Here is a 26074-nt window from a genome sequence, read left to right on the forward strand (position 1 = left end):
ATTTAATAAAATATTAACATTAGAACAAACTACTAAAATCATCTACTCTAATCACCTGTTTAAGAGAGGCCCTAGAATTTCACTAATGGAATCCTGAACCAACCCTATAACTAGATAAAACTAAAGCATATCTTTAAGAAAGTCAGCCAGTCTTAAAGGCTTCAAATAATGGAAAAAACCACATTACCAGATAAATTGTTCTAATAGTTAATTAGCTCCACTGTAAAAAAAAAAAAAAAAAAAAAGGGCACCTGAACTCTAGTTTGAATTTGTCTAACTTCAACTTCAATTTCTTGAATCTTGCTATGTCTTTCCCTGATAGATTAAAGAGACCTCAACCATCAGAAATTTTCTTTCTAGGCTGATACTTATACATAATGATCAAGTACATTCTTAATGATCTTTTGGCTAAACAAAATAGATTAAGCTTCTTCGGTCTCTCATTATAAGGCAGGTTTTCCAGACCTCTTGTAGCTCTTTTTCTGAATGCTTTCCAGTTTGTGTGGACACCAAAAGTGGGCATATTATTCCAGTAGTAGTCTCATGAATTAATACCACATACAGTGGCAAAAGACCTCCCTACTTCCAATTCATACCCCCACTCTTATAAATCTAAGGACTGCATTTGCTCTCTTAGCCGTTACATCACACTGGGAGCTCATGTTCATCTGATTATCTACCATGACCTCTAATCCCTTTCTGAGTCACTATTTTCCAAAATGCAGTCTTCACACTTGCAGGATTGACCCATAAACTTGGGGTAAAATCCTAACCCCAATGACATTTGCAGAAAAATTACCATGGACTTTAATGGGGGCAAAATTTCACCCTGGTTCTAGATGTATACTTTGTATTTACTTTATTAAAACACATTTTGTTAAGTGAGCCTAGTTTACCACATGATCCAGGCTACTCTGTAGAGCTGACCCTTTCAGCGTTCACCCCTCCAACTGAGATATCTGGCCAAAAGCATTTAGATTGCTATCATACAACACTCAGAAATATCAGGCAAATTTGAAAAGTTAATTTTCCATTTGAATAGTAAGCTAATATAGTTTATCAAATTATTTGATCTATTTTCTAGTAGAGGACTAATATAAGATTAGCACATCTCTCTTCATTAATGTTGGCAACTGTAGCCATCCCGATAACTGGTTTAATAGAGATATACTGTACACTTTGGAAAGTGGTCTGTATTCATACATTTTGTTTACAGGCAGTCCCCGGGTTACGTACAAGATAGGGACTGTAGGTTTGTTCTTAAGTTGAATTTGTACGTAACTCGGAACTGGCGTCCCGATTCAGCCGCTGCTGAAACTGACCAGCGGCTGATTCCAGGAAGCTCGGGGCAGAGCAACTCTGCCTCGGGCTTCCTGTAGTCAGCCGCTGGTCAGTTTCAGCAGCAGCTGACTTGGGGATGCCTGGGGCAGAGCAGCTGGGGTGCTGCTGGGTTGGTCCAGTAGCGCCGAGGAGCGGCGCTGCAGGACCAACCCGGCAGCGCCCCAGCTGCTCTACTACAGGCGTCAGCAAGAAAAGCCTGGTCTACTGGGGGGGGGGGCGCCCGAGCAGACCAGGGAGACGCGGGCGGCAGGACCACCAAGACTCGCCACAGTCCCGCTGCCCACATCCTCCGTGGCTTTGCTCCGCGTCTCCCTGGTCTGCTGGGCCCCCCCCCCCCAGCAGACCAGGGAGACGCGGAGCAGCTTTTCTCGCCCCAAAGGACGCGGGTGGCGGAACCGCGGCACATCTGGGCGTTCCCGCCGCCCGTGTCCTCCGGGGCAAGAAAAGCCCCGTTCGTAAGTACGGATTCGACATAAGTCGAATCCGCGTAACCCGGAGACTGCCTGTATATAATAACAGGTATAAGTATGGTGTATTTGGGCAAGTTAAAACAAACAAGAAATAAATAATTTTAGTTTCTCTGCAATTTCAATATCCTCTGAGTACCTCACTGTACCATTTTCCCTATCACCGAACCACCGCTGTCTCATGCAACACCCTCTTACTTCTCATGTGCTTTAATTTTTGTAATGCATATAAGTAAATGCAAGTTACATGTAATGGTCAGTATTATTGCATTTTTTTTCCGTCATCAGTAATTTGCTCTACAAATTTCCTCTTAATTTCCATTTTGCCTGACAATAGTAAATTTCTATTTTATTAGCATCCCTTGAACTGGATTCCCATTATTTAAAGGATGCCTTTATGGACTGAATATACTCTTGTAGCCTGCCATGTAACCACAGTGGGTAATTGCCTTGTTGCTGTTCTTGGCTATGCATAATTTCTGTACCTCTAATAAGGTATTCTTTACTAGCTTCCTTGTTGATTCTACAGACTTTTCCTTTCAGGCTATCCCTAATCAGATAACTCAAATTTTTTAAATGTATTAAAGTTTAGCATCACAGTACTCCCTCTCAGTGTGATCTCCCTTATGAGAACATCTAAATTATATTATGGACATAGTTATTTAGTAGCTCAGCCACACGTCCTGAGCAAACCGCTGAGTATTATTCAGGACTAACTCCAGACAAGCCCAGACTGCCATTGCAAGAAGCAACAGTATGTTATCAAAATTATTTCTGCAAACTAGATCCTGAAGCATTGTTCAATCAGTTTATAGTTGAGATCTTGAAGTCACTATTATCCATGTCTAGAAGGCTCTATTGCCTCTCTGATCCTTCTCAACAGTCTAAATTTATCAGTTGGGTCCATCCCCCTACTCAGAAAAGCAACAATAGGCCAGGCACAGCACTGCTATAAGAGAAATTGGAGGAGAGGATCAGGAAATAGTAACTGTATGAACATAAACCTCCTGTAATGAAAATACAGATACAATAGTGAACATAGAATACAAGAATCTACATCTGAATAGCAATGGCTAAGATCATACAATTATCAGATATATCAACTGAGATATCTGAGAACTGCATTTTTAAGCTATAGTTGCTTGACAGTTCTCTGTGGAACATCATTAGCTTTCAAATTTAAAAAGATTTTTGCCCTTGTGATGATAAAGTGTTCCAAACAGTTAAATAACATGAGTCTGCAGCAAGGGTTGTTAGCTTCCATTTTCAGAAATATTAAAATTCATCTAAAAAGTAAAACTAAAAATGCTTCAGTTGTCAGGCAGATGTCATACATCCTTTGCTTGTGGCTATGACCTATCAAGCAGTATGAAGTGCAATAATGTTCACTGTGTTGGAGACTAATTTATGCCAAGTCTAGATATCATGACAATGAGCACAAACCATTCACTAAATAGACTAAAAAAAAACCAGAGTATTAAAAAAAGCCCTCATTCAGGGTGCATATCTTTATCAGAGTTTCTGAAGAAAACGTGAATGTACTAGTGAAAAGTTTGAAGGTATGACACAGGTAAAAGTGATCGGATTATATTAAGGCATGTCAGACAGTCCACCACTGCATAGAATATAGAGAACATAAATGATTATTCTGTATATGAGAAAAAGAGAAGGTTACTCACCTTGTGCAGTAACTGAGGTTCTTTATGATGGTTGTCACTATGGGTGCTCCACTTCAGGCGAATACGTGCCCCTGCACTTGTAATCAGAAATCTTCAATAGCAGTGCCTGACTGGGTCACACACGTAATGTCCGTCTCATGCCACCTCGGGTGATTACATAGTGCTCTGCAGTACCCTTCCTTGGCTCCTTACCTACTGCACAGCCTAGGGTGAGAAAAAAATCTGAAGCAGAGGGGAGCAGAGAGGGTGATGGAGCACGTTCAGGGACAGCCATCTCAAAGAATCTCAGTTACTGCACAGGGCGAGTAACAACTTCTTTTTTCTTTCTTCTCCTTCTTCTTCAAGGAGTGTCCCTGTGGATGCTTCACATTAGTTGGCTGTAGAGCAGTGCCCCTCGGTGAAAGAGAAAGGCTTCCGAGATGTAGTCATGGTGGACAATAAAACAGATGAGTGCTGCTCTACAGCACAATGCTGTGTGAATGTATGGGCTGATGGCTCGCTTGATGCTTTCAAGAAGTCCATAATAGGCACATTGTTGAGGAAGGCTATCAATGTAGAGAATGCTCCAAGGCAGCGTGTGCAGGTGTCACTAGGGGATTGTAATTGTTTGAAGCGGAAACAAAAACGTTGGTGCAGCTGGAGTTATGGAAAAACATAACTGGTGATTTACTGAAAAATGTCCTTTCAACATAAAAAAAAGCTAGCATCCTTTGTACATCCAAAGTTTTAAGCATTATTTTTTGTTTGTTCCCATGAAGTCTGGGGAAGAATGATACAGCAAAAATGGGCTGGTACAAAAGGAATGATAAACTATTTTAGGGAGGAATTTGGAATATAGTTCCAAAAGTAACTTCACTTTTGAAAAATACTGTGTATGGGGCATGTGCCATAAGGGCCCCGGTTCTCCTACTAGTTAGTTGGATACAATAATGAAAAGAAAGACCACCTTTATCAAAAGGCAGAGACGTGAACATATTGCTAATGGTTCTAAAGGGGCCTCCCATAAAGCAATGAAGACCAAGAAACCATAATATAACAGGGCCTCATATTTAAGAATAAAAATTATGAAGATCCTTGAGAAAGCATATAGTGGTAGGACCGGCAAAGATAAAAAAGTTGTCAATTTCATGGTGGGACATTATGATTGCTGTGAGGTGCGCACTGATCAAACTCGCTGAGAGACTAGATTTCTTGAGTTCAAGTATGTAATCCAACACCATTGATAAAGGTGAGATAGTTGCTATAGTTTGCCTATTCTGGAATCTATTCCTTTTTGCACAGGTAGACATACAATGCAGTAGACCTTCTGCTCTTTAAAATAATGTCCTTTACCTCCTTTTTGAACAGGTCATTCCATTGCTTTGAAACCATAGAATAGCCATACCTTCAGGTAGAGTCTTGCCAGGTTTGGGTGATAGACCCTGGCCCACATCCTTAGACAGGAAATGAAGTAGAAGTGGAAGAGTTGGCAGATAGCTCTTTTTAGAGGCTATGGGGGGCTACCAAGATGACTCTGAAGTTGTCAGTTCTTATGTCTGACCCTGGCTTGGAGAATGAAAAGGTACGGTAGATACACATCTCATTTGAGGAGAAAAGTTATCATCTAGAGAACAGGGTCCCAGTTCCACTCTGGAGCAGAAATATGGGTAGTTGGTTTTCTGGGCTCACAAAGAGGTCTACAGTTGGAATCCCCCAGTGCCTAAAAATGTTTTGTGGTATTCTAGTGTTCATTTCCCACTAGCGATGCTGGGAAAAGTTTCTGTTCAACGTATCTGCAGAGTGATGTTTTGGCATCTTAGTAGGTAGGAGACTGAGATGTCGAAGTTGTGGCAGACACATCAGTTCCATCGTAGCATTGCTTCTGTGCATAGGGAGTATAAGTGTGCCTCTCCTTGGCAGTTTACATAAAACATACAAGCTACATTGTCTATCAGTACCTTTATGGCCTTGTCCTTGATTAGAAAGCGTGAGCATGCTTTTCAGACTACCCACAGCTTCAGTATGCATAAACGTTGATTCCAATGGGAATCAGTGGCCTTAGATTGTGTGGTTGTGCAGGTGCCCCCTGAACCTAACACAGTACTGTTGTGAGGGGTCTGTGCAAAGGGAACTCCTGTGGCAAACGTTGAGGCAGAATCCACTAGTATAGAGAATCTTTTTATTTTGGCTGTCATTGTACAATGCTTGTTTATACAGTATCTGTGTGGAATATATACTATCCTGAGCCAGCCTTGAAGATGTTAATATACAATCTAGTGCGTTTAATGGCAAATGTCATTTCCAACACATGGCCCAACAGTTGAAGGTAGGTCCTGGTTGACATCTGTGGACTGGCTTGTGTTACAGTAATCAGATTGACTAGTGGTGGTAAATCTGGGCAGAGACGCTATACCTTCCAGAGGATTGAGGTAGACCCTGATGACCTCCAGTCTTTGCACAGGAATGAATGTTGATTTTTGTTCATTTATTTGTAAACATATCTCTGTGTGTTTTGCGTAGTTTCTAATGCCTCTTCCTGAGTCAAGACTTTCAGTGAGCAATCATCCACATAGGGGAATATTATGATCCCTTGTCTGCAGAGGTAAGTTGCCCAACACCACACGGACTTTTGAGAATACCTAGGGAGCCATAAATAAGCTGAAAGGGTATGTCTACACTACAAAGTTAATTCGAACGAACAGCCATTAGTTCGAATTAACTTTAATAGGGGCTACACATACAAAGCGCTAGTTTGAATTTAAATTAAACTAGCGGAGTGCTTAATTCGAAGTAGGTAAACCTCATTCGACAAGGAGTAACGCCTAGTTCAAATTAAGTAGTTCGAATTAAAGGCCGTGTAGCTACTTAATTCTAACTAGTTGGAGGCTAGCCCTTCCCATCTTGCCCTGGTGGCCACTCTGGGCACAACCAAGGAAACTCTTCTGCCCCCGTCCCGGCCCCGGAGCCCTTAAAGAGGCACGGTCTGGCTACAGTGCTTGTGCCAGTTGCAAGCCTGCCAGCGCCCAGCCAGCAGACCCTGCAGTATAAGCCAGCCACCCACTGCCACCCAGCCCTCTGCATCTTCCCAGGACCAAACTGGCGGCTTCCAGGAGCCTGCCCGGGGCCGCAAGAGGCGGGCACCCGTCTGATCTAGTGCAGAGATCGTGGACCTCAACGAGGTTTGGGGGGAGGCCTCCACTGTCCACGATCTCCACACTAGGCACAGGAATGCGGCTGTCAAGGGCAGGATAGCTGCCAGCCTGGCCACCAAAGGCCACATGCAAACCCAGGAACAGGTTTGCATGAAAATCAAGTTGGTCCAGTGAGACCCCCGACCCTGAGCCCAGAGCTTAGAACATAAAAATGGCCGTACTGGGTCAGACTAAAGGTCCATCTAAGCCCAGTAGCCTGTCTGCCGACAGCGGCCAACACCAGATACCCCGGAGGCGATGGACCGAAGACAATGACCAAGCGATTTGTCTCCTGCCATCCATCTCCAGCCTTCCACAAACAGAGGCCAGGGACACCATTCCCTATCCCCTGGCTAATAGAACTCCATGGACCCAACCTCCATGAATTTATCTAACTTCTCTTTAAACTCTGTTATAGTTCTAGCCTTCACAGCCTCCTCTGGCAAGGAGTTCCACAGGTTGACTATATGCTGTGTGAAGAAGAACTTTCGCTTATTAGTTTTAAACCTGCTGCCCATTATGGGAACTAATGAAGAACTTTTCTTTATTCACCCTCTCCATACCACTCATGATTGTATAGACCTCTATCATATCCCCCCTTAGTCTCCTCTTTTCTAAGCTGAAAAGTCCCAGTCTCCTTAGCCTCTCTTCATATGGAACCTGTTCCAAACCCCTAATCATTTTAATTGCCCTTTTCAGAACCCTTTCCAAGGCCAAAATATCTTTTTTGAGGTAAAAAGACCACAGCTGTACACAGTACTGAAGATATGGCGTACCACAGTTTTATACTTCCCTTCCTCCTCCTTCCCCTGGCTTCCCCCTTCCAGCTCCCTCCTCCCAGGTTTCCCCCTCCCCTCTCCTACCCTCTCTCTTCCTCTCTCCCACCTCCTTTTCCCAGTCTCCCCAGAGGTTAATTCCCCCGTCCCCTCAGTTTTGTTACATAAAGAGAGTTTCTATTTTTGAACACACATGTCCTTTATTTTTTACATCAGGAAGGGGGGCTAGGGAGGGCGGAATGGGACGCGAGCCCCCGATGGGGAGGTCTGGGGTGGCTCTGCGGGCTCCTCGGGTGGAAGCTCTCCTGCAGGGCCTCCTGGATCCTGACTGCCTCCCGATTGACCCCCCCCAGATGGCAGCCATACATGCAAGTCACCAGGTCCTGATGAAATGCATCCCAGGATACTCAAGGAGCTGATAGAGGAGTATCTGAGCCTTTAGCTATGATTTTTGAAAAATCATGGCAGATAGGGGAGATTCCAGAAGACTGGAAAAGGGCAAATATTGTGCCCATCTATAAAAAGGGGAATAAGAACAACCCAGGAAACTACAGACCGGTCAGTTTAACGTCTGTCCCAGGGAAGATAATGGAGCAGGTAATTAAGGAAATCATATGCAAACACTTGGAAGGTAATAAAGTGATAGGGAATAGCCAGCATGGGTTTGTGAAGAACAAGTCATGCCAAACTAATCTGATAGCTTTCTTTGATAGGATAACGAGCCTTGTGGATAAGGGAGAAGCGGTAGATGTCATATACCTAGACTTTAGTAAGGCATTTGATACGGTTTCGCATGATATTCTTATTGATAAACTAGGCAAATATTACTTAGATAGGGCCACGATAAGGTGGGTGCATAATTGGCTGGATAACCATAGTCAGAGAGTTGTTAACGGTTCTAAATCCTGCTGAAAAGGGATAACAAGTGGAGTTCCTCAAGGGTCTGTTTTGGGACCCGTACTGTTCAATATCTTCATCAATGATGTAGATATTGGGATAGAGTGTACGCTTATTAAGTTTGCAGATGATACCAAACTGGGTGGGGTTGCAACTTCTTTGGAGGATAGGGACATAATTCAAAATGACCGTAGCAAGTTAGAGAAATGGTCAGAGGTAAACAGGATGAGGTTTAATAAAGAGAAATGCAAAGTGCTCCACTTAGGAAGGAACAATCAGTTCCATACATACAAGATGGGAAGCGACTGTCTAGGAAGGAGCATGGCGGAAAGGGATCTAGAGGTCATAGTGGACCACAAGTTGAATATGAGTCAACAGTGTGATGCTGTTGCAAAAAAAGCAAATATGATTCTAGGTTGTATCAACAGGTGTGTTGTAAGCAAAACTCGTGAAGTCATTCTGCCGCTCTACTCTGCACTAGTTAGGCCTCAGCTGGAGTACTGTGTCCAGTTCTGGGCGCCACATTTCAAGAAAGATGTGGAGAAATTGGAAAGGGTACAGAGAAGAGCGACAAGAATGATTAAAGGTCTAGAGAACATGACCTATGAAGCCAGGCTTCATGAACTGGGCTTGTTTAGTTTGGAAAAAAGATGATTAAGGGGGGACATGATAGCGGTTTTCAAATATCTAAAAGGGTGTCACAAGGAGGAAGGAGAAAATGTATTCCTCTTGGTTTCTGAGGACAGGACAAGGAGTAATGGGCTTAAAGTGCAGCAGGGGAGGTTTAGATTGGACACTAGGAAAAAATTCCTAACTGTCAGGGTGGTCAAATATTGGAATAAATTGCCAAGGGAGGTGGTGGAATCTCCCTCTCTGGAGATATTTAAGAACAGGTTAGATAGACATCTGTCAGGGATGGTGTAGACGGAGCTTGGTCCTGCCTTGAGGGCGGGGGGCGGGACTCGATGACCTCTCGAGGTCCCTTCCAGTCCTATGATTCTATGATTCTAGGTGGAGCCAGGCTGATGGCCGAGTGCTTTGATGTGCCGGGTGTGGGCATTCAGGGCACTCCAAAACAGGACTGCTTTGCTGTCCCTCATCGAGTTAGACAAGCAAGCGTGGAACCCTGAGAACTGTCTGTCTGGAGTGGGAGTTGGGTCCCTTTAAGCACAGCCCTCGGCTAGCCTGAGGCAGCAGCCCCACACTCAAAGTCCTAACTTGATGCCCTGCCGGCACTGCTTCCAGCCATTCTTAACCTCAGTTCAGGGTCCACTCAATGTGGACATGCTATTTCGAATTAGCGAAATGCTAATTCGAATTAGTTTTTAGGTCTAGATGCACTAATTCAAATTAGCTTAGTTCGAATTAACCAATTCGAATTAAGTTAGTTCGAATTAGTGCTGTAATGTAGACATACCCAAAGGGAGTACTTTTGATCTGGGAACAGTTCATTTCCAGTTTCAACTGAGAAACCTTCCATGCGAGGGATGTACAGTTATGTGGAAATAGACATTCTGAAGATATCAGAGGGGTAGCCGTGTTAGTCTGAATCTGCAAAAGCGACGAGGAGTCCTGTGGCACCTTATAGACCAACCGAAGTGTAGGAGCATAAGCTTTCGTGGGCAAAGACCCACTTCGTCAGATGCATGTAGTGGAAATTTCCAGAGGCAGGAATAAATATGCAGGCCAGGATCAGGCTGGAGATGACGAGGTGGATCCAATCAAGGAGGATGAGGCCCACTTCTAGCAGCTGAATTCACACCTCCAGATCAGCTGCTAGAAGTGGGCCTCATCCTCCTTGATTGGATCCAAAGCTTATGCTCCTACACTTCGGTTGGTCTATAAGGTGCCACAGGACTCCTCGTCGCTGATTCTGAAGATAGAAGGCTAAGAACCACATTCCCTTGTTTTAGTTCTGGAATTATTGTTGCTAGCACCCTGAATCTTTGGGTTTTCATGAATTTCTTGAGTCTTCATAAGTCAAGAATGGTACTTCATCTTCCAGTTCTTTTCTGGATAAGAAAATAATGGGAATAAAACCCCCTCCCTCTGTATTGTGCTAGTATTGGATCTGCTGTGCCTATGTATATGAGAGGTTCTCTCCGGTTCTATTATTCTGTGATTCTATGGTCTCCAGATGGATGGATGATGTTGGATGAGTCCAGCAATAGAAAAAGAAGAGGTTACTTACCTCGTAACTGTAGTTCTTCGAGGTTGCTCATGTCCATTCTCCCTCCAGCTACCATCATTCTACCGTCATTCTACCGCTCCAGCTACCGTCACGGGCGGTAAGAGGAACTGAGGGGTGGGAGGGCCAGCAGGGGTATATATGCACCGGTATACCGGCGCCACTCCAGGGGGCTCCCTGCTGGCCCTATGGGTACTGCTAAGGGAAAAAAGTTCCGGAATCCGTGCACGCGGCGCGCATACAACTAATCAGAATGGACATGAGCAAGCACTAGAAGAAGAACTGAAAGATATCTCTGATCTTTGACCAAGCCCTCAGAACTGTTGTTTAGAGGGAAGCTGCTGAGACATCAAGGGCCAAGAAAGTCTCTCATATGCAGGTCTTTGTCCCCACCTTTGCAGGTCATGTTGCCTCTGAACTTGTAGGGCATGGATGTAGATGCATGGTGTAGGGCATGGATCTAGATCTTTGTGTCAAGTAATACTTCCTCTGTTCTTTCTTTTGTATAGGTATGTATATGCCCAAGGATCTCAGAGTCACTCTGGAGTCCTTCGATGTGTGAAGGGATTCATTTGTTTTGGCTGAGAACACCTTGGAGCCTTCAAATCAGGGATGTAAAATCCTGGTTAACCGCTTAACTAGGATCCCACAGGCAGGGGAGGGAGGGCAGCTGGCTGGAGTGCCTGCCCCTCCCCACCCACATCATGATGTGGAGGGCCCAGTGAAGCTGGAATGGCACCTCCCACCCCATGGTCCCAACCAGACTGGTGCAGTCCCCCACTTGTGGCATGGATGGGGGGCTGCTCCAACTAGGACAGGCTGAGCCTGCTACACTGAGGGCAGGTGGCACTCCATCTGGGCCAGGCCCTCCGCACCATGGGCAGGGAGCTATTCCAGACAAGCTGGGTTGGAGAACCATTCCACGCCCATGGCACAGTGAGCCCAGCTAGGCTGGAAAGCTCCCAAACCACAACACAGTGCAGTGGGCCTAGCCCAGACTGGAGCAGCCCAACACAGCCACCAGTTAACTGGTTATTGCTAAGCATCAATTGATAAGGGTGATGCTTACCAGTTAACCAGCTACATCCCTATTTCAAATGGGACATCAGTGACAATTAATTGTACCTCTCTGGGAAAACCCAAGAGATGGAGCTAAGAAGCCTGACACGTTACTATGGCTTTGTCAAAGGAGCATGCCACCATGTCTGTGGCATCCAATGTCAAGCTGTGCAAGCTAGCAGCTGACCCTTGCATATAAAAACTTTAAGTTATTCCTTTTTGTCCTTGGTAGCGTGCTTCATAGAGTTAGACATTTTAAAATAACTGGAATAATTGTATTTCACCATTAATGCTTATAGTTTGTGATCCTGAACTATAGGGTCGCTGAAGAGTAAATTTTACAACCAAAAAGATCCACTCTTGTCAAGTCACTTTCACGTCAGGTGGATCTGCAATCGTGTTGTCTGCACTGCTCATTCACGGTCTCTATCATGAGAGAGTTTGGCGTAGGATGCGAAAATAGAAATTCCATCCCCTTGGAAGGGACATAGTATTTTTTAAACTTACAAAACAACAAATGGTCTGGTAGCACTTTATAAACTAACAAAACATGTAGATGGTATTATGAGCTTTTGTGGGCACAGCCCACTTCTTCAGATTATCCTGTCTTTTAGCGGTGGGTGGAATTGTTGCTGAGATATGCCAGATGATTTTGACTTGGGACTATGAGAACCTTTTTATTGGGAGAGCAATTTTGGAAGAGATTGAAGTCTGGACTATGTCCAACACCTTACATTGGGACTCACAACTATCTCCAATGAACCTGTGATCCTCTTAAATAGTTCTTGGAACTGTTTAAAGTCATCCCCCATCCTGGGGAATGGGACAGGATAGCTTTATCCACAGACAAGGATAAAACAATTTGCAGATGGGGTGACTTCCTGATCCAAAGCCTCCTCCAATTCCTCGACTGCAGCCTCAGGAGAGTCAGAGTGTTCAGGGACAGAAGGTGATGAAGCATGCTTTGACTTCTCGAGTGGGCTAGAAGCTTAGGATACCGTTGGCTATTGGTACCAGTAAGTCCACTGTGGTGGAATGGCATTAGTTGTGGCATCCATAGGTGTATAGCAGTATGTACCATTCTTGAATTTCAGGTGCAGGATGGTATTCATGTTTTTCTAGTGCAGCGGTTCTCAAACTTTTTGGGCTCCAGAGCCCTTTACATGTGTAAAAATTTATGTGGAGCCCCAACGGTCCACTGATTGTATGTGTTATACCTATCAATGTTTCCAGTTTGTCAACCTCGCAGCGCCCCTGGAGAGGTCTCACGGAGCCCCTGGGGCTCTGCGGAGCACAGTTTGAGAAACACTGTTCTAGTGGACCTGGTCTGGCAGTTGTGTGGATAGGCAAGGAGTAGTTTTCCCCTTTATTATCATTACCCTTGTGATTGGATAAAAGAGGAGCTGATCTGGGTAGGATTGGCATGGTATTGAGGATGCTGGAGTAAGGTCAGCACAGAAAAGTGGAAATTCTGGTGCTGGGAAGAAGAAAAGTTTTTTATGTCAGAAAAATTGCTACAGTACCAAGAGCATTAGTACCAGGAATGGTATTGTCATAAGTACTGGATTCTTTACGAGTGCTAAGGATGATGTACTACGTGCTGTAGAGGCAGAAGGTGGCCCCACAGACTGTAGCACTGCCACACTGCGCAATAACATGTGTTTGAGCAGCTCTGATGGTACTGAGGCACGGATGGTAGGTTTTCCTTTGTGCCTTTTTCTGAGCAAGCTTGCTTAAGGTCTTTGGCTCACACAATAATCAAGGCTGGCACTGGATGGTCTCACTAACTCAGAGGTGGACGGTCTTGTGCAGTCAGTACCAATGATATCTGATTAGGTAAGGAAATGTCTCTTTGGAAAATTCCCACGAAGGGGAGGTCAGAACCTGTTTCTTTGTCACCCTTTTTGACTAGTACGCCTTCCTCTGAAAGCGGTGAGGATCCACTGTTAGGCTGTGTCCAGACTCCATGCCTCCGTCAACGGAGGCATGTAGATTAGCCAGCTCGGAAGAGGGAAATGAAGCCGCGATTAAAATAATCGCGGCTTCATTTAAATTTAAATGGCTGCCCCGATCTGCCGATCAGCTGTTTGTCGGCAGATCGGGAGAGTCTGGACGCGATGCCCCGACAAAGAAGCCTTTCTTCATCGACACAGGTAAACCTGGTTTCACGAGGCTTACCTGTGTCGATGAAGAAAGGCTTCTTTGTCGGGGCATCGCGTCCAGACTCCCCCGATCTGCCGACAAACAGCTGATCGGCAGATCGGGGCAGCCATTTAAATTTAAATGAAGCCGCGATTATTTTAATCGCGGCTTCATTTCCCTCTTCCGATCTGGCTAATCTACATGCCTCCGTCGAAGGAGGCATGTAGTCTAGACACACCCTTAGAGACCGTTAGCCAGAAGGCATCACTGCTATAAAAATCTCTAATTACAAGCACGAGGGCACATATTTACCTGAACCCTTTGGTTTTGAGTGGCTGAAAATAGTCATGTAATAAGACAATAAGTTTCTATCGTATTTCTTCTGAATGGTCAATAATAGTAAAGTCTGGAGCAATGTTAAACAATCAAATCACATATTTAAATAATTCCATTCCAAGCTCAGTAAAAATGAGGATCTCCAACGTTACTTTCCCTTTTTAAAAGTCAATTGGGGAGGGGAGCAGGGGAGGAGCACTAGATAAAAACCTGATGCCACAATGGAAGTGATTTCCATCTCTCTCTGAAAAGGCAGTGTTGTTCTCAAGTTGTCATTGTCAAGTCCAAGTCAAATCTCAAGTCACAACAGTTCAAGTCGAGTCTCGAGTCCCTAAAGTCACTTTCGAGTCAAGTCCCGAGCCTAGACTCAAGTCTTAATTTAAAAAATGTCAAGTCACTTCTGTACAAGCCATCAATATTGGCATTTTCGGACAATTTTTTCACCAAGTCGATTTAACAAAATTAGCAAGTCTCAAGTCGAGTCTCAAGTCACAAACAATGAACCCGAGTCGAGTCTCAAGTCGAGTCACTTAGGCGACGTAAGTCGGACTCAAGTTCAAGTCGTGGGACTCGAGTCTGTGAAAAGGTATTTAAAAAATACTCATAATTCATATACTGACTTATTTCAATAAATACCAATATCTACTGTCCCTCAAGGTAAATGGCCTCAGATTTTGCCTTGATTAACAGTTATCTCTTAGATAATTAAAAAAACCTAAAACTTAATATCAAGATTTAAGTCAATATTTCCTTAATATTGGTTGATTATGGTACAAATTAGTACCATCCTTCCAAGATGAAGCTATGTCTCTGAATAAAACCTCAGAGCTTCTCTGTTTCCTACCCAATTCATGTATAAACTAGAAGGGAGAGGATAAAAATGTATATGAAAATTGTTCAAATCCACCAATAATTCAAGACCTGAATAGTCTCACAACCTGCTATTAAACTAGGAACCAAGTGTGTTTTGTTGTTCCCTTCTCTAAACAATAATAGAGAAAATGTTTTTCTCCAAATTTAAGTTTTAAAGGAAAATCAATACAGAAAGCTGTATTTACCTCAACATGTGTCAATGTTTGGTCATCACTTTCCTTAGTGCTGTCCTTGAAAACTGATGGGATAGTTCCATTTTTCATTTGGATCTGCGTTTTACTCATATAACCATCAGGAAAGTTCTGTACTCAGGAAATACAAACCAAAAACATTTTCAGTAATCATTTAAATATTTTACCACCACTGTACAGGATAAATAAAATATAGTATTCTGGCTCCAATGCTTGGCATTCTGCACCTGCTGGTAGGGGGTACTAACTGCAGTCATCTTCAGTATCCCTGATGGCCAATTCAGGGCAATTTTAACAGCTTTAGTGGAGGTCAACTGCCCCACTAATTAAAATAAAACATGATGCAGCTGCTAAGATAATGCATCAGTACTAGATATCTGTGCACCGGAAGGGACACAAGGTAGCTGTTGGAAAACATTGTATTGAGGCTTGGAAGAGAGTTGAGCAGCTGAAGGCATAGGTGGAAGGTCTCAGGAGGAGGGAAATACTTTATAGGAGGCACACAGAAAGAGCAATATAGAAGAATTCATTTATAGTATCTGACACCAAACTTTTTCCCCCCAGGAACAGAATCATACTAAGACTATTCCAACAAAATGGCATAAAACTATGTGAAATTCAATGCCAAGTGGGGAAACTGTCCCATTTGCCATAAGCAGGCCTAATGTATACTAGACAAAAATAGAATAATTGCAGAATTGGAGTGCTGATAGCATTAAAAACACTTAATTTTCTTAAAACTGCATCAGAGAGAAATGCATATTAAAGTCTTGAATGCTCATTAAAATCTACATCTGATCTAAAACTTTTTGCATATAACAAGGCAGTTAGAAAAAGGACAGTTTCAGAATATAAAGACAACATCTATAAAAACAGTGAGCAGTACAGGAACTGTGTGTTAAATGTTTTGTTTAACATAGGAGTTATCTTTACCGGAGGTTTTTATGAAGTGTAGCTACATTGATGTAGTCAGTGCAAATCCATAGGCTAGATGAGCTGTATCAATATAAGAAAAGGCTCATACTAGCACCCTCCTCAGGTTTTGCCATACAAATGCATGCTCTGTACTGCATCAGTGCAAACTATCTGTAGTAGGGGGGTTGTACCTGTATACCTATAACCATCTAGTCTCACACAAAAGAAAAATTCCATAATCTCAGAAAACTCCTCAGGTTAATTGGACTCTTCTTCTCCACGGCTTTCATAACCTCACACATATAAGATCAGAAGAAATAGGGTGAGGGCATCAAATTAACCCTTAACATGCTCTCATTTTCATCATATAGATTATTACAGATTTTCATGTTAGGTATCATATTTTTCCATTTAAACCACATACAAGCATGATATAAGTACTTCAGAACATATGGGCATTTATATCACTGCCTTGTACAGGGAGCACTGTCTCAGACAAGCAGTTTATCCAAGAACACACCCCTTGGGTGCACAGAACTGCAATCTGTTCCATCCTTTAAGAGAACAGACTGGACCCCAGATTGGAAGAAAATGTACAGGGCAATGATGACCTTTGCTAGACTCCATTCCCTTTTATCACAAGTCTTGTAAAAGGTTGTTGCACAACAGCACAAGGGTGGAGAATGACTTTTGGTGGATATTTGATGAGTTAGTCAATTAGAAATAAGAGATGGGAGAAAACGTTAATAACGGATTGCTGGAAAATGCACATACTGAAAAACAGCAAAAATGCATTCAAAAAATAAACAGCATCTACATGCTAAGGACTTATTTTTTGAAGGAAACAAATAAATTGGGGTTTTATTAGCTGTTTCATTATGTTTTATTTTAGACAAACAAACAGAGAAAGCATATGGGCAACATCTGATGCAAAAGGATTCATTCAAAACAGTCTCTGAACAAAACTCATTAATGTAGCATTAAATTGCTTGACAAGGCTGCAAATTTAACTATAATTTAACTCTTTGGTTAATCTACCATTTCTGACACAGTTTAGTTTGTTTATTCTGATCTGTAAATCAACATGTGTTCCGTCTTAACACATTAGTACTGTCTTGTCTTTTCTATGATATTACAAAATATATTTAACTGCAGCATCTGTTATAGGCTATTTGTGCACTTTGTTCTTATCACGTTTCATACCTGAAACAAGACAATAATGCTAGTTATATATATTTTTTCAGCAAATTATTAACACAGATGCTGTTTTGAGAATTTGCCTTGCTCTGAGCTTCTTTTGTTGCCACACTATATTTGTCTTCCCAAATTCACTGAAGGTGTGTTTATACATGGAATGTCCCTGATGGTAGAGCCAGCTGCATTATCAGTTACAAAGTGCCATCAGAGCAATGCAAAAAGTAGACAGAAATGACTGAAAAAATAGTTCTCATGGTCCATAGATGGGCACGTAAAATAGACCTCCTTCAACCTACTTCTCCTGAGCAGGTGAAGGAGACCAGCCTCTCTGCATGCTTCCAGACTCTGTAGCCTCTAAATTCCATGGAAGACATGTCCATGAAAGCCAGAAACCTTTGGAGTTAGAAATCTCTATATTTTATAGTAAGGTGGTAGTAAGGCATCCAAAAAAGATAACATATCTCATGTTGCAGAACCTCTCTAGTACAGCATATATTTGTGTATAAATGAATCTATAAATGTGTAGTGACTTTTCTCCTTAAAATGATGGAAGACAGCTCACCTCTACTTAAATAGGTTTATAAATGAGGGTATATCAAATATATTTGGGCCCCAATAGTCTTTGACATGGTTATTCATGCCTATTTGGGGATAAGATTGACCTATTTGCATATGAAATAAAAATGATAATGAAAACAAATGCATACATGGCTTTGGCAGATTAGAGGCAACTGCCTAATTTGTGCAATATTCAATATCACTATCCAAATTCAGCTTCATCAGGTGTAAAATGACATACTCCTACATTGAATGTTGTAGTTCTCCCTTGAGAAGGCAGGGATATAACATAATATGGACTTCACCCTCCACATCTATAAGTACAGTGTTTTGCTCAGACCAGGTGAGTTTATGACATTATAACCTAATTCACATAAAGTTGGATGTTTTATCATTTAAATTTAATTTCTACTGAATTCATTAACAGTTCTACAATCCTGACTTACACGAGCAGTCTCACTGACATCAAAGGACTATTCATGTAAATATGGAATACAGGAATGGGCTCCAAGTAAATGACATCAGTAACATTAATAGTACACCAAGCAGTTCATGAGACATACATTTTTTTAAAAAGCCTGTCTATTACCCATTCTGCTTTGAGACACTCATCTCTTTCAAGAGAAATTTCCTCCCCTGATTATCACTGAATAAATGGATGTTCTCCATGGCCAGGTTTTTATCACAATCTGGAATCACAGAGTCGCCAACTTGGCCCATTAAAAAAAAAAAATCTCACCATTTTTTATGCGCGAGAACAAAAAAATCTGTCTCATTTCACTGTTTTCAGCCAAGCTTCTATTTCACAGAAAGTTCAAACTTTGACCCAAGTATTGAATTCCTGATAGAGGCTCAGAGCATCTTTCTGTTCTGAATAAACTCCTCAGACACATAGCCTTGGACTGAAATCTAAGGTTTCAAATGGTTGCCTATATGAAAGGGTGCATTGTAACTCTCTTACTAATATTTTCACTCTTTTTTAAAAAAAAAAATGATTTAAAGAGAAATCACAATTTGTGACTCAAAACATGTTCTTTGTTTTTTACCAGAGTTCTGCCTTTTTTATGGAGAGTGTCTTAAATCCTCTATTACAAATTCTGGGGTAAATATTGTCACACATCTATAACCCTTCAATATATTTTAAAGTATTACAAAAAGATTACTTAAATGTTGCACACGATTTTTCCCAACTTTAAGAATGGGGAGGGACTAAGCCATCAAACAGAATTACTGTCCTTCTTTCTCAGCTACAGCCACCTTTGCATCTTCTAATTCCGTGTAAATGACCAAGCTCTCTGATGTGTGTGCTCAAGGAGCCTGGGATATGCTCTAACTCAAAAGTTTTTAACCATGAGTTTAGAGCACACTAGGGTGCCACAAGCAGGCTTCAGAGACTCATCCAAGCAGGGCTGGCATTGGACTCACTGGGGCCATGGGCAGAAAGCCAAAGTCTGAGCAACTTTGTTTTGCGGGTTCCCATATGGCAGGAGGTGCCAGGCATCTGACCTGCTTACTACAGTAATTCCTCATTTAACACGGTAGATACGTTTCAGAAAATGATCATGCGAAGTGAAAACATGTTATGCTGGATCAATTTTCCCATTGAAAATAATGGAAAAGGTGGGGGTTGCGTTTCAAGCCCATGTGTGCTCGCAGCTCCAGCCTGCACTTGTTAGCAGCTGGGACCAGGACATAAAGTTGGAGGAGAAAGGGGACTGGGTTATAGCAGGGAGGGGAGGTGTTTGGCTCTAGGGAGAGACAGGGGAGGGGGCTTGCAGCTGGTAGCTGGGTTTCCCCAGCTGGCCGGTCGCCGGCAGCTGCGTGAGACTTCCCCTTCCTCCTTGAAAAGTGACGGACATGCGCACTCGCTGCACCGTTCCCCAGCGACCCCTCCTCGCCGGACACAAGTTAACAAGCCAGAGGAGATCACCAGGGAACGGCACGGCAAGCAGCGAACCTCTGGAAGCAGGGGGGAAGCCCTGCACAGCTGCCGGCGACCAGCCAGCTGGGAAAACCCAGCCGCCAGCTGCAAGAGGGGGTCGGAGGAGAGGGAGAGAAGCATCCAGCTAGAGGGAGTCGCCAAGGAATGGTGTGGCGAGCGGTGAACCTCCGCCGCTTTGCAGGGAGGCAGGGGAAGCCCCGCGTAGCTGCCGGCGACCGGCCAGCTGGTAGGGGAAATTGTGTTATTGTGAGGACGGGTCATGTTGTTCGAAAAATGTTCCCTAAAAACAAAAAAATCATGCTATTGCGAAAACGTGTTAAGCGGGCACATATTAAACGAGGAATTACTGTATCCCCTAATAGCTGGCTTTTATAGGCAGAGGTGGGCCATCGAGTTTTTATAGCATTAGGGGGAATGGTGGGAGAGGCCTCAGAAAGTAAAAGAATGCCTTCTCTAATTCAGATCATCTTTTGCAAACACCACTAAAAGGTCAAAACGGCTGCCCCAGGACAGAGAAGTTGGGAAGAGGGTGGATTAGAAATTGCTATGCATGCTGTATCCCACAAGCAGTGTTCCATGTAATCTGAGTGCTTGTGCAGATACTCAGTAGAGATTCAGGTGCTGCCCAGCTGATTAGCAAAGCACCCTCAGCCGGTAGGACATGTTTTTATTGGTGGTGCACATCCCTTGGTGCACATAACTTTTAATTTGCACCTGGATGGAAAAAATGAGAGGAAACACTGCCCACGAGATGTATCTTGTTATCCTGGAGACATCCACTCACCCTTAACTATCCGAGGTTTAGGTTCTTTATCCAGCAGTGCTCACACCCGAGACCAGAATATGGGCATGTCTATGCAGTGACAAAGAGAGATGTTCCTGTTTATCCTCCCACTTTTAGTTTGTCTTATTTATTTAGATCAGAGGGGAGAACCTATGGCCTGCAGGACAGATCCTCAGTCTTTCTCCTTCTCCCCGCAGGGTCACAAGCCTGCTGCGTGGAAGGAGGGAGAGGCAGGGCACTATTGCTGGAGTGTCGATTCACAGCTAATGGGAATAACAAGAGACAGGGGGAGCATGTCTGCAATGCACAGACTGCACAGAGCCACATGCACACTCTCTCACCCCGAAGCTACACCAGGTACATGCCTGTGCCCCCATCTCTACTCACTCCCACCTGGAACCCACACCATGCTCCTGCACCCCCTTTCTAGACTCCACACCAGCAGCCTGCTCCCGCACCCTCCGCCCTTCTACCGCCACTCTACTCCTACACCCCCCTTTCCACACATATCCCACACCCTCAGTGCGCTCCACTAGAACCCCACATCCCCATCCCTACCCTGCTCCTGCACCTTCCCTTTTCAGACCCCATACCCCCATCCCTAGCCTGTCCTACATCATCCCTTCCTCGCACACCTAGCCCACTCCTGCATCCTCCCTCCCACCCAGACTCCACACCCCAATTCTGCTCTAGCACCCTACCTATATCCTGTACTCCAAGCTCATTTCTGCACCCCACTTCCTGTCCAGACCACACATCCTCACCAAAGCTTGTTTCCCATCAGCCTCCTCCCATATACCTCTAATTTTGGCCTCACCCCAGAAACAAGGGGGCCCCCACAAAATCTACTAGCCCTGGTCACCCAAAGCTCTTGGTGAGATGATTTTTTTTGCAGCTTCTCATTTGCGGGTCACTTCAGTGAGGTGGGGCAGGCCGTTTTGCTTCTCACTTGCATTTGGCCACTGCATGATCTTTCTGTGGGCAGGTGGCCCCCCAACCCAAAAAAGGTTCCCCATCCCTAATTTAGATAATAAACTATTGTTGCTAAGAACAGTCTCTCATTATGTGTTTTCACAATGCCTCAGATAATGGGACACCAGATTTGGGGTTTCATTGGTTTACCAGCCTGTAGAATACCAGGGGAAACCTTGCAACATTAAGTTTTATTAAATATCAAATTACTGTCCATACCTTTATATGTTTCCATTCCCAATCATCTCCTATTTGCTGTGAATGTTTAATGAACTCTGCACAATACTGTTTGAATCTACTTTCTTCCAAACAGAAGTCAGCTTCAGCATCCACGTTAAGAGACATCTGCACAGAAAGTGAAATGTTAGTATAGGTTGTATCACCTTGGTCTGACACCCTCAGGGCTTGACTGGCCCCAAACCAGGGAATTTGCCAGAGCATGGGAGGTCAATGCTGGCCCCTTTGCTGCTACCAGCTGTGGGACTTCACTCCAGCAGCAGCAGAGGGGCCAGCATTGACCGAGAGGGGACTATACCTCCTGGGCTGCACTCCTGTCCACCAGTCCTAGGACTCCGCAGCCACCCTGCCTCTTCCCCCCTTCTTTGTTCCTCCTTCCACTCCCAAGCTTGAGTACTGCAAATTAACTATTTTGTGGTGCTCCCAAAGCTCTGAGTGGGCGCTGCAGAGTTCCTGAGCGCAGGGCCCAGCACTTCCCCATGAGTGTTCCAGGCCAGGATCACCCACAGGAATGTCAGACCAAAGATACTGCTGGCCCACGGAAGTTCAGACTATAGAAGTTGAACCCGTATTGGCAGCTGCAATGAAAACTAAAAATAATGTCCCTCCCCTGGGAGTATTACTTCCAGGACCAAGATGTACACGTGACCAGAAGTAAAGGGTGTCATGTGACCCCTCTAAACACTCCTTCCATCATCCTCTACCAATAAGGACAGATTTGGGAACTATAGGAGCCCCCATGCAACTATACTGCCATTGCATTAACCCTGACCCCAGACCTAGAGTCTCAGGACACTGCAGCACTAGGGGTCCAACCTCAATTCAAGATGAGATCCAGGATCCGAGACCTATTATTTTGCAGTGTAGATGCAACCCCATTTGACTCAGAGCCTGGGAATCATCCAGAACTATCCCACAACTTCATGGGACAACTTCCTTAGTTCTCTTAATTGGAACTGGTAAGCCTCATCTGTTAACAGGAAATCAGAGGGGGCTGGAACAGCTTCCCATCTGCTGCTCGCAGGGGGCTGGTCCATCCCCCCCAGAGGGCCTGCTGCAGACAGAGGTTGCTCTTGTCTGGATCAGACCCTGTCTGTGGGGAACCTGAGGTCCCTGCTGGCAGGGACTGCACCAGTGTCCAGAGCAGCCTCTCTCCATGGGGAGTCCAGCTTGCTGTAGACAGGGACTGCTCCGGAGGGAGCTGGGAGCCAGCGGCAGCCCCAGTGTGACCCAATATTAACCGGTTAACTGATTAATGGGAATTTACATCCCTAATGTGATGTACTGCAACTTCATTTTTTGACGTTACTGCAAAACTATCAAGTGTCTGCATTTCCACAAGCCAGAATGACAATTCTGAACTAACCATGACAATTACAAGGTGGAGAACTAACACTCACTATCAGGGCTTGAAAGGTACATTTCCCATGGAGGTCAATGGCGCTGGACTATTTTATATGTAAAGCTACTGTGAAATGTACATGTCAATACTATGATGGCAATGCCTGTATTATGTAAATAATACCTAATATTAGTTGCCAAATGAAACCACTTCCCAACCTGCTTACAAAAGGCCTGATCTAATTTAAACTTTAAGCTAGGATTGGGCCCAAAGCAATCTGTTGATATTACCTGAAAAGATCCAATTAACATTTAATCACCCTTCAAAAATATAAGGGACCAATCAGTAAAAGCCCCACTGCTTGGTACAGGTGACCTTTGAAGGAGATTGGAGAGACTTTGAATTTACTTCTTTTGACAGCAGTGCTTTCTTTCATTGGATGTGGGGTCTTTAGCACAGGTTTCACTTTGGGTATCAGAATAACTCAGAAATGTGTTGTCACAATTAACTCATTTCAGGTCTAGATAACGTGCAGCCCAAAGAGAATAAATCCCCTGAAACTGGAAGTCAAAACATCTCACCTCTTCAGAGCTCAGAAAGGGCTTGTTTACTCAGACACACAAATCATAACAACACGCTCTGTAGAGACAGGATACATCCTGCCTCTCTGTGGATGCACCAAGGCTATGTCTACACTCACAGCTTCTTGCGCAAGAAATATGCAAATGAAGCTAAGCATGGAATATCCCCGAGCCTCATTTGCATACCTAATGAGCTGCCATTTTTGCAGAAGAGGCTCTTGTGCCAGAAGGAGTTGTCTACACTGCCCAATGCCGCTATGCTGATTATTTTCAGGAATAACGGCATTGCGCAAGAGGGTTTTTCTTGCGCCAGAAGGGGCAGTGTAGACAGCTCCTTCTGGCGCAAGAGCCTCTTCTGCAAAAATGGCAGCTCATTACATATACAAATGAGGCTCTGAGATATTCACTTAGCCTCATTTGCTTATTTCTCGCACAAGAAGCCACAAGAGTAGACATAGTCCAAGTGTTTTCACAAGACATCTTAAGAGGTTGTTTAAATCATCAACTGCTTGGATGAGTAAGACTCACAAAGTGTCTGTCCATCACCCACACAGGAGTGATGGTGATTTCACTGTGCTAACAGACCTGATCTCTCTGTGGGTTCTTGTGGAGCAGCAAGGAGTCTGCAGCAGTCTCTTGAGGGTGAGGGGCAAAGGGGAGACAGGAGTTACCTCTATTTCAGTGGTTCTCAAACTTTTGGGCCCTTGACTCAGTGTAAACCTTTCTGCAAACCATCAATTGGTAATGGAAACTCACCGCTAATTACACAATTATGCTTGAGTCATTTTGCTAGCGCTGCAGCTAGGGAGAACGGTTTAATTTAAATTATTAAACAGATTAGGCGGTTTAACTTTCTCATGTTTGTTTATCAAACTTCGTTTTAAATAAAGTAAAATATTAATTTATGTTCAATATCTTCTTACTTATGGTAGGGGTAGGCAATCTTTTTTGAGTCAGGTGCCACTGACACACAGAAAAATCAGCTGGGGGGTCACAAAAGCGAAAAGCAAAAAAACACCTCCTAAATCCTCCAACGTGCACTGAAGTGGCCCCCTCGCTCAACAACTCACCCCTCTGGTGCTCCAGCCCCATGGATGAGTGGAAGGGACATGGAGGACTGAGGTTCTGGGCTTCCCATAGGCCAGATCCACTTTTCTGGGGTTCCAGACTTAGTGGCTTTTATAGGCCCCTTTACACTCTGGGGTAGGGACAAAAATTAGGGTTCAGCATGTAGGACAGGGCTGCCAAGTGTGACAGAGATGGGGTGCAGGATCTGGGAGGATGGTGTGGTACAGGAGTGGGAGAGGTTGTGAGGTCTGGGTAGGGTGTCTGGCCAGGCAAAGGGGGCAGGAACAAGGGAGGGTGCAGTGTGTGGCCAGGAAGAAGGGTGCAGGATCAATTGTGGACAAAGGGGCAGGGTGGGGATAGGTGTTTGGCCAGGCGGGAGGATGCAGGAACAACAGAGGGTGTCAGCATCAGCTGGGGGTAGGGAGTCTTGGAGGGGGTGGGAGGGCAGTGAGTGAGCACGAGTGAGGTGTGGGAGTCTGGGCAAGAGGGGGGGGACGCTTACCTGGCTTCATACCACCTGTCAGTGGGGAAAGCTTCCGGACAGCGTGCTGCCATTCGCTCAGCAGGGTGGGGGGGAGGAGGAGGGAGAGGAAGCTCAGCCCTGCTGCAAGCAGCCCACACAACCACAAGGCTGGAGCACCTGCTTTGGCTTCCCATTATGAGGAGGGCGGGGGGGGGCGGTTGAAGGGGGTGTGAAGAAAGCCCCCACCCTGCCAGACCCGGCTTGCGGAGCGCGGGCGGGTCTGTGCATTGCCACTCCCCCAGCAGGGTGGGAAGCGGCGGGGGGAAGGGCGGTGAACATCTCACACCGGCAGAGCCCGAACGTACCCCGCTCTGCAGCGCTCCAAGCGGGCTCTGCGCGGCCCCTGCTGCCGGGGCAGTTCCAAGGAGCAGCTCGCCGGGTTTATCCTCCGGCCAGCACCCCTCCCCCTCCGGCAGCGATGGCGGCCGCCGTGCAAAGAAGAAGCGGGCGGAGGGAGGCGGCGGCGTGGCCACGCACGGCTGAGGCCGTCCCGCAGCGGGAGGGAAGGGTCCACGTGGTGGCGGGGGCTTGCCGGAGGGCGGCGCACGCTGCACGGGAGCCCTGGAACCTGCGCGCCAGCGGAAGCCGCTCGGCCTGCCCGTGCAAAGCCCCAAGGGAGCGGTGATGCACTGGGCAGAGGCGGGGTGTTGCTGCCCAGCCTGGCGCTGCGTGTCTGAGCAAGGGAGGGAAATGGCGGTGCCAGTAATAGTCCGATCCGAATGGGCTGCCCGGGACATTTCCCTGCTTCATAGGGACACCGGGACAGGACATTTAAAGCTGTTAGGGAATCCCTAGAGCGGAAGAAGAAAGGGAAGGCGCCACTGTAGGGTTGCCGG

At 44.9% G+C, this 26074-nt stretch overlaps 1 protein-coding gene across 2 annotated transcripts in view; it reads right to left on the reverse strand.

Moving 5' to 3' along the window:
* The window catches only part of ATG10 (autophagy related 10), a 150973-nt gene extending 125116 nt beyond the window's left edge, over window positions 1-25857 (reverse strand). Inside the window, exons 1-3 of one of the 2 annotated variants that reach the window (XM_075932200.1) lie at window positions 25544-25857; window positions 21707-21832; window positions 15114-15230 (exon numbers count right to left, since the gene is read on the reverse strand). In XM_075932200.1, coding sequence (XP_075788315.1) covers window positions 15114-15230; window positions 21707-21832 — 243 coding nt within the window. In that variant the 5' untranslated portion in view covers window positions 25544-25857. Of the gene's footprint in view, window positions 1-15113; window positions 15231-21706; window positions 21833-25217; window positions 25419-25543 lie in introns of those variants that run through there. The other variant, XM_075932201.1, reaches the window with a different exon arrangement.
* Window positions 25858-26074: the final 217 nt, after the last annotated feature.

This window comes from Pelodiscus sinensis, chromosome 6 (genome assembly GCF_049634645.1).
Source record: "Pelodiscus sinensis isolate JC-2024 chromosome 6, ASM4963464v1, whole genome shotgun sequence".
Classification (NCBI taxonomy): Eukaryota; Metazoa; Chordata; order Testudines; family Trionychidae; genus Pelodiscus; species Pelodiscus sinensis.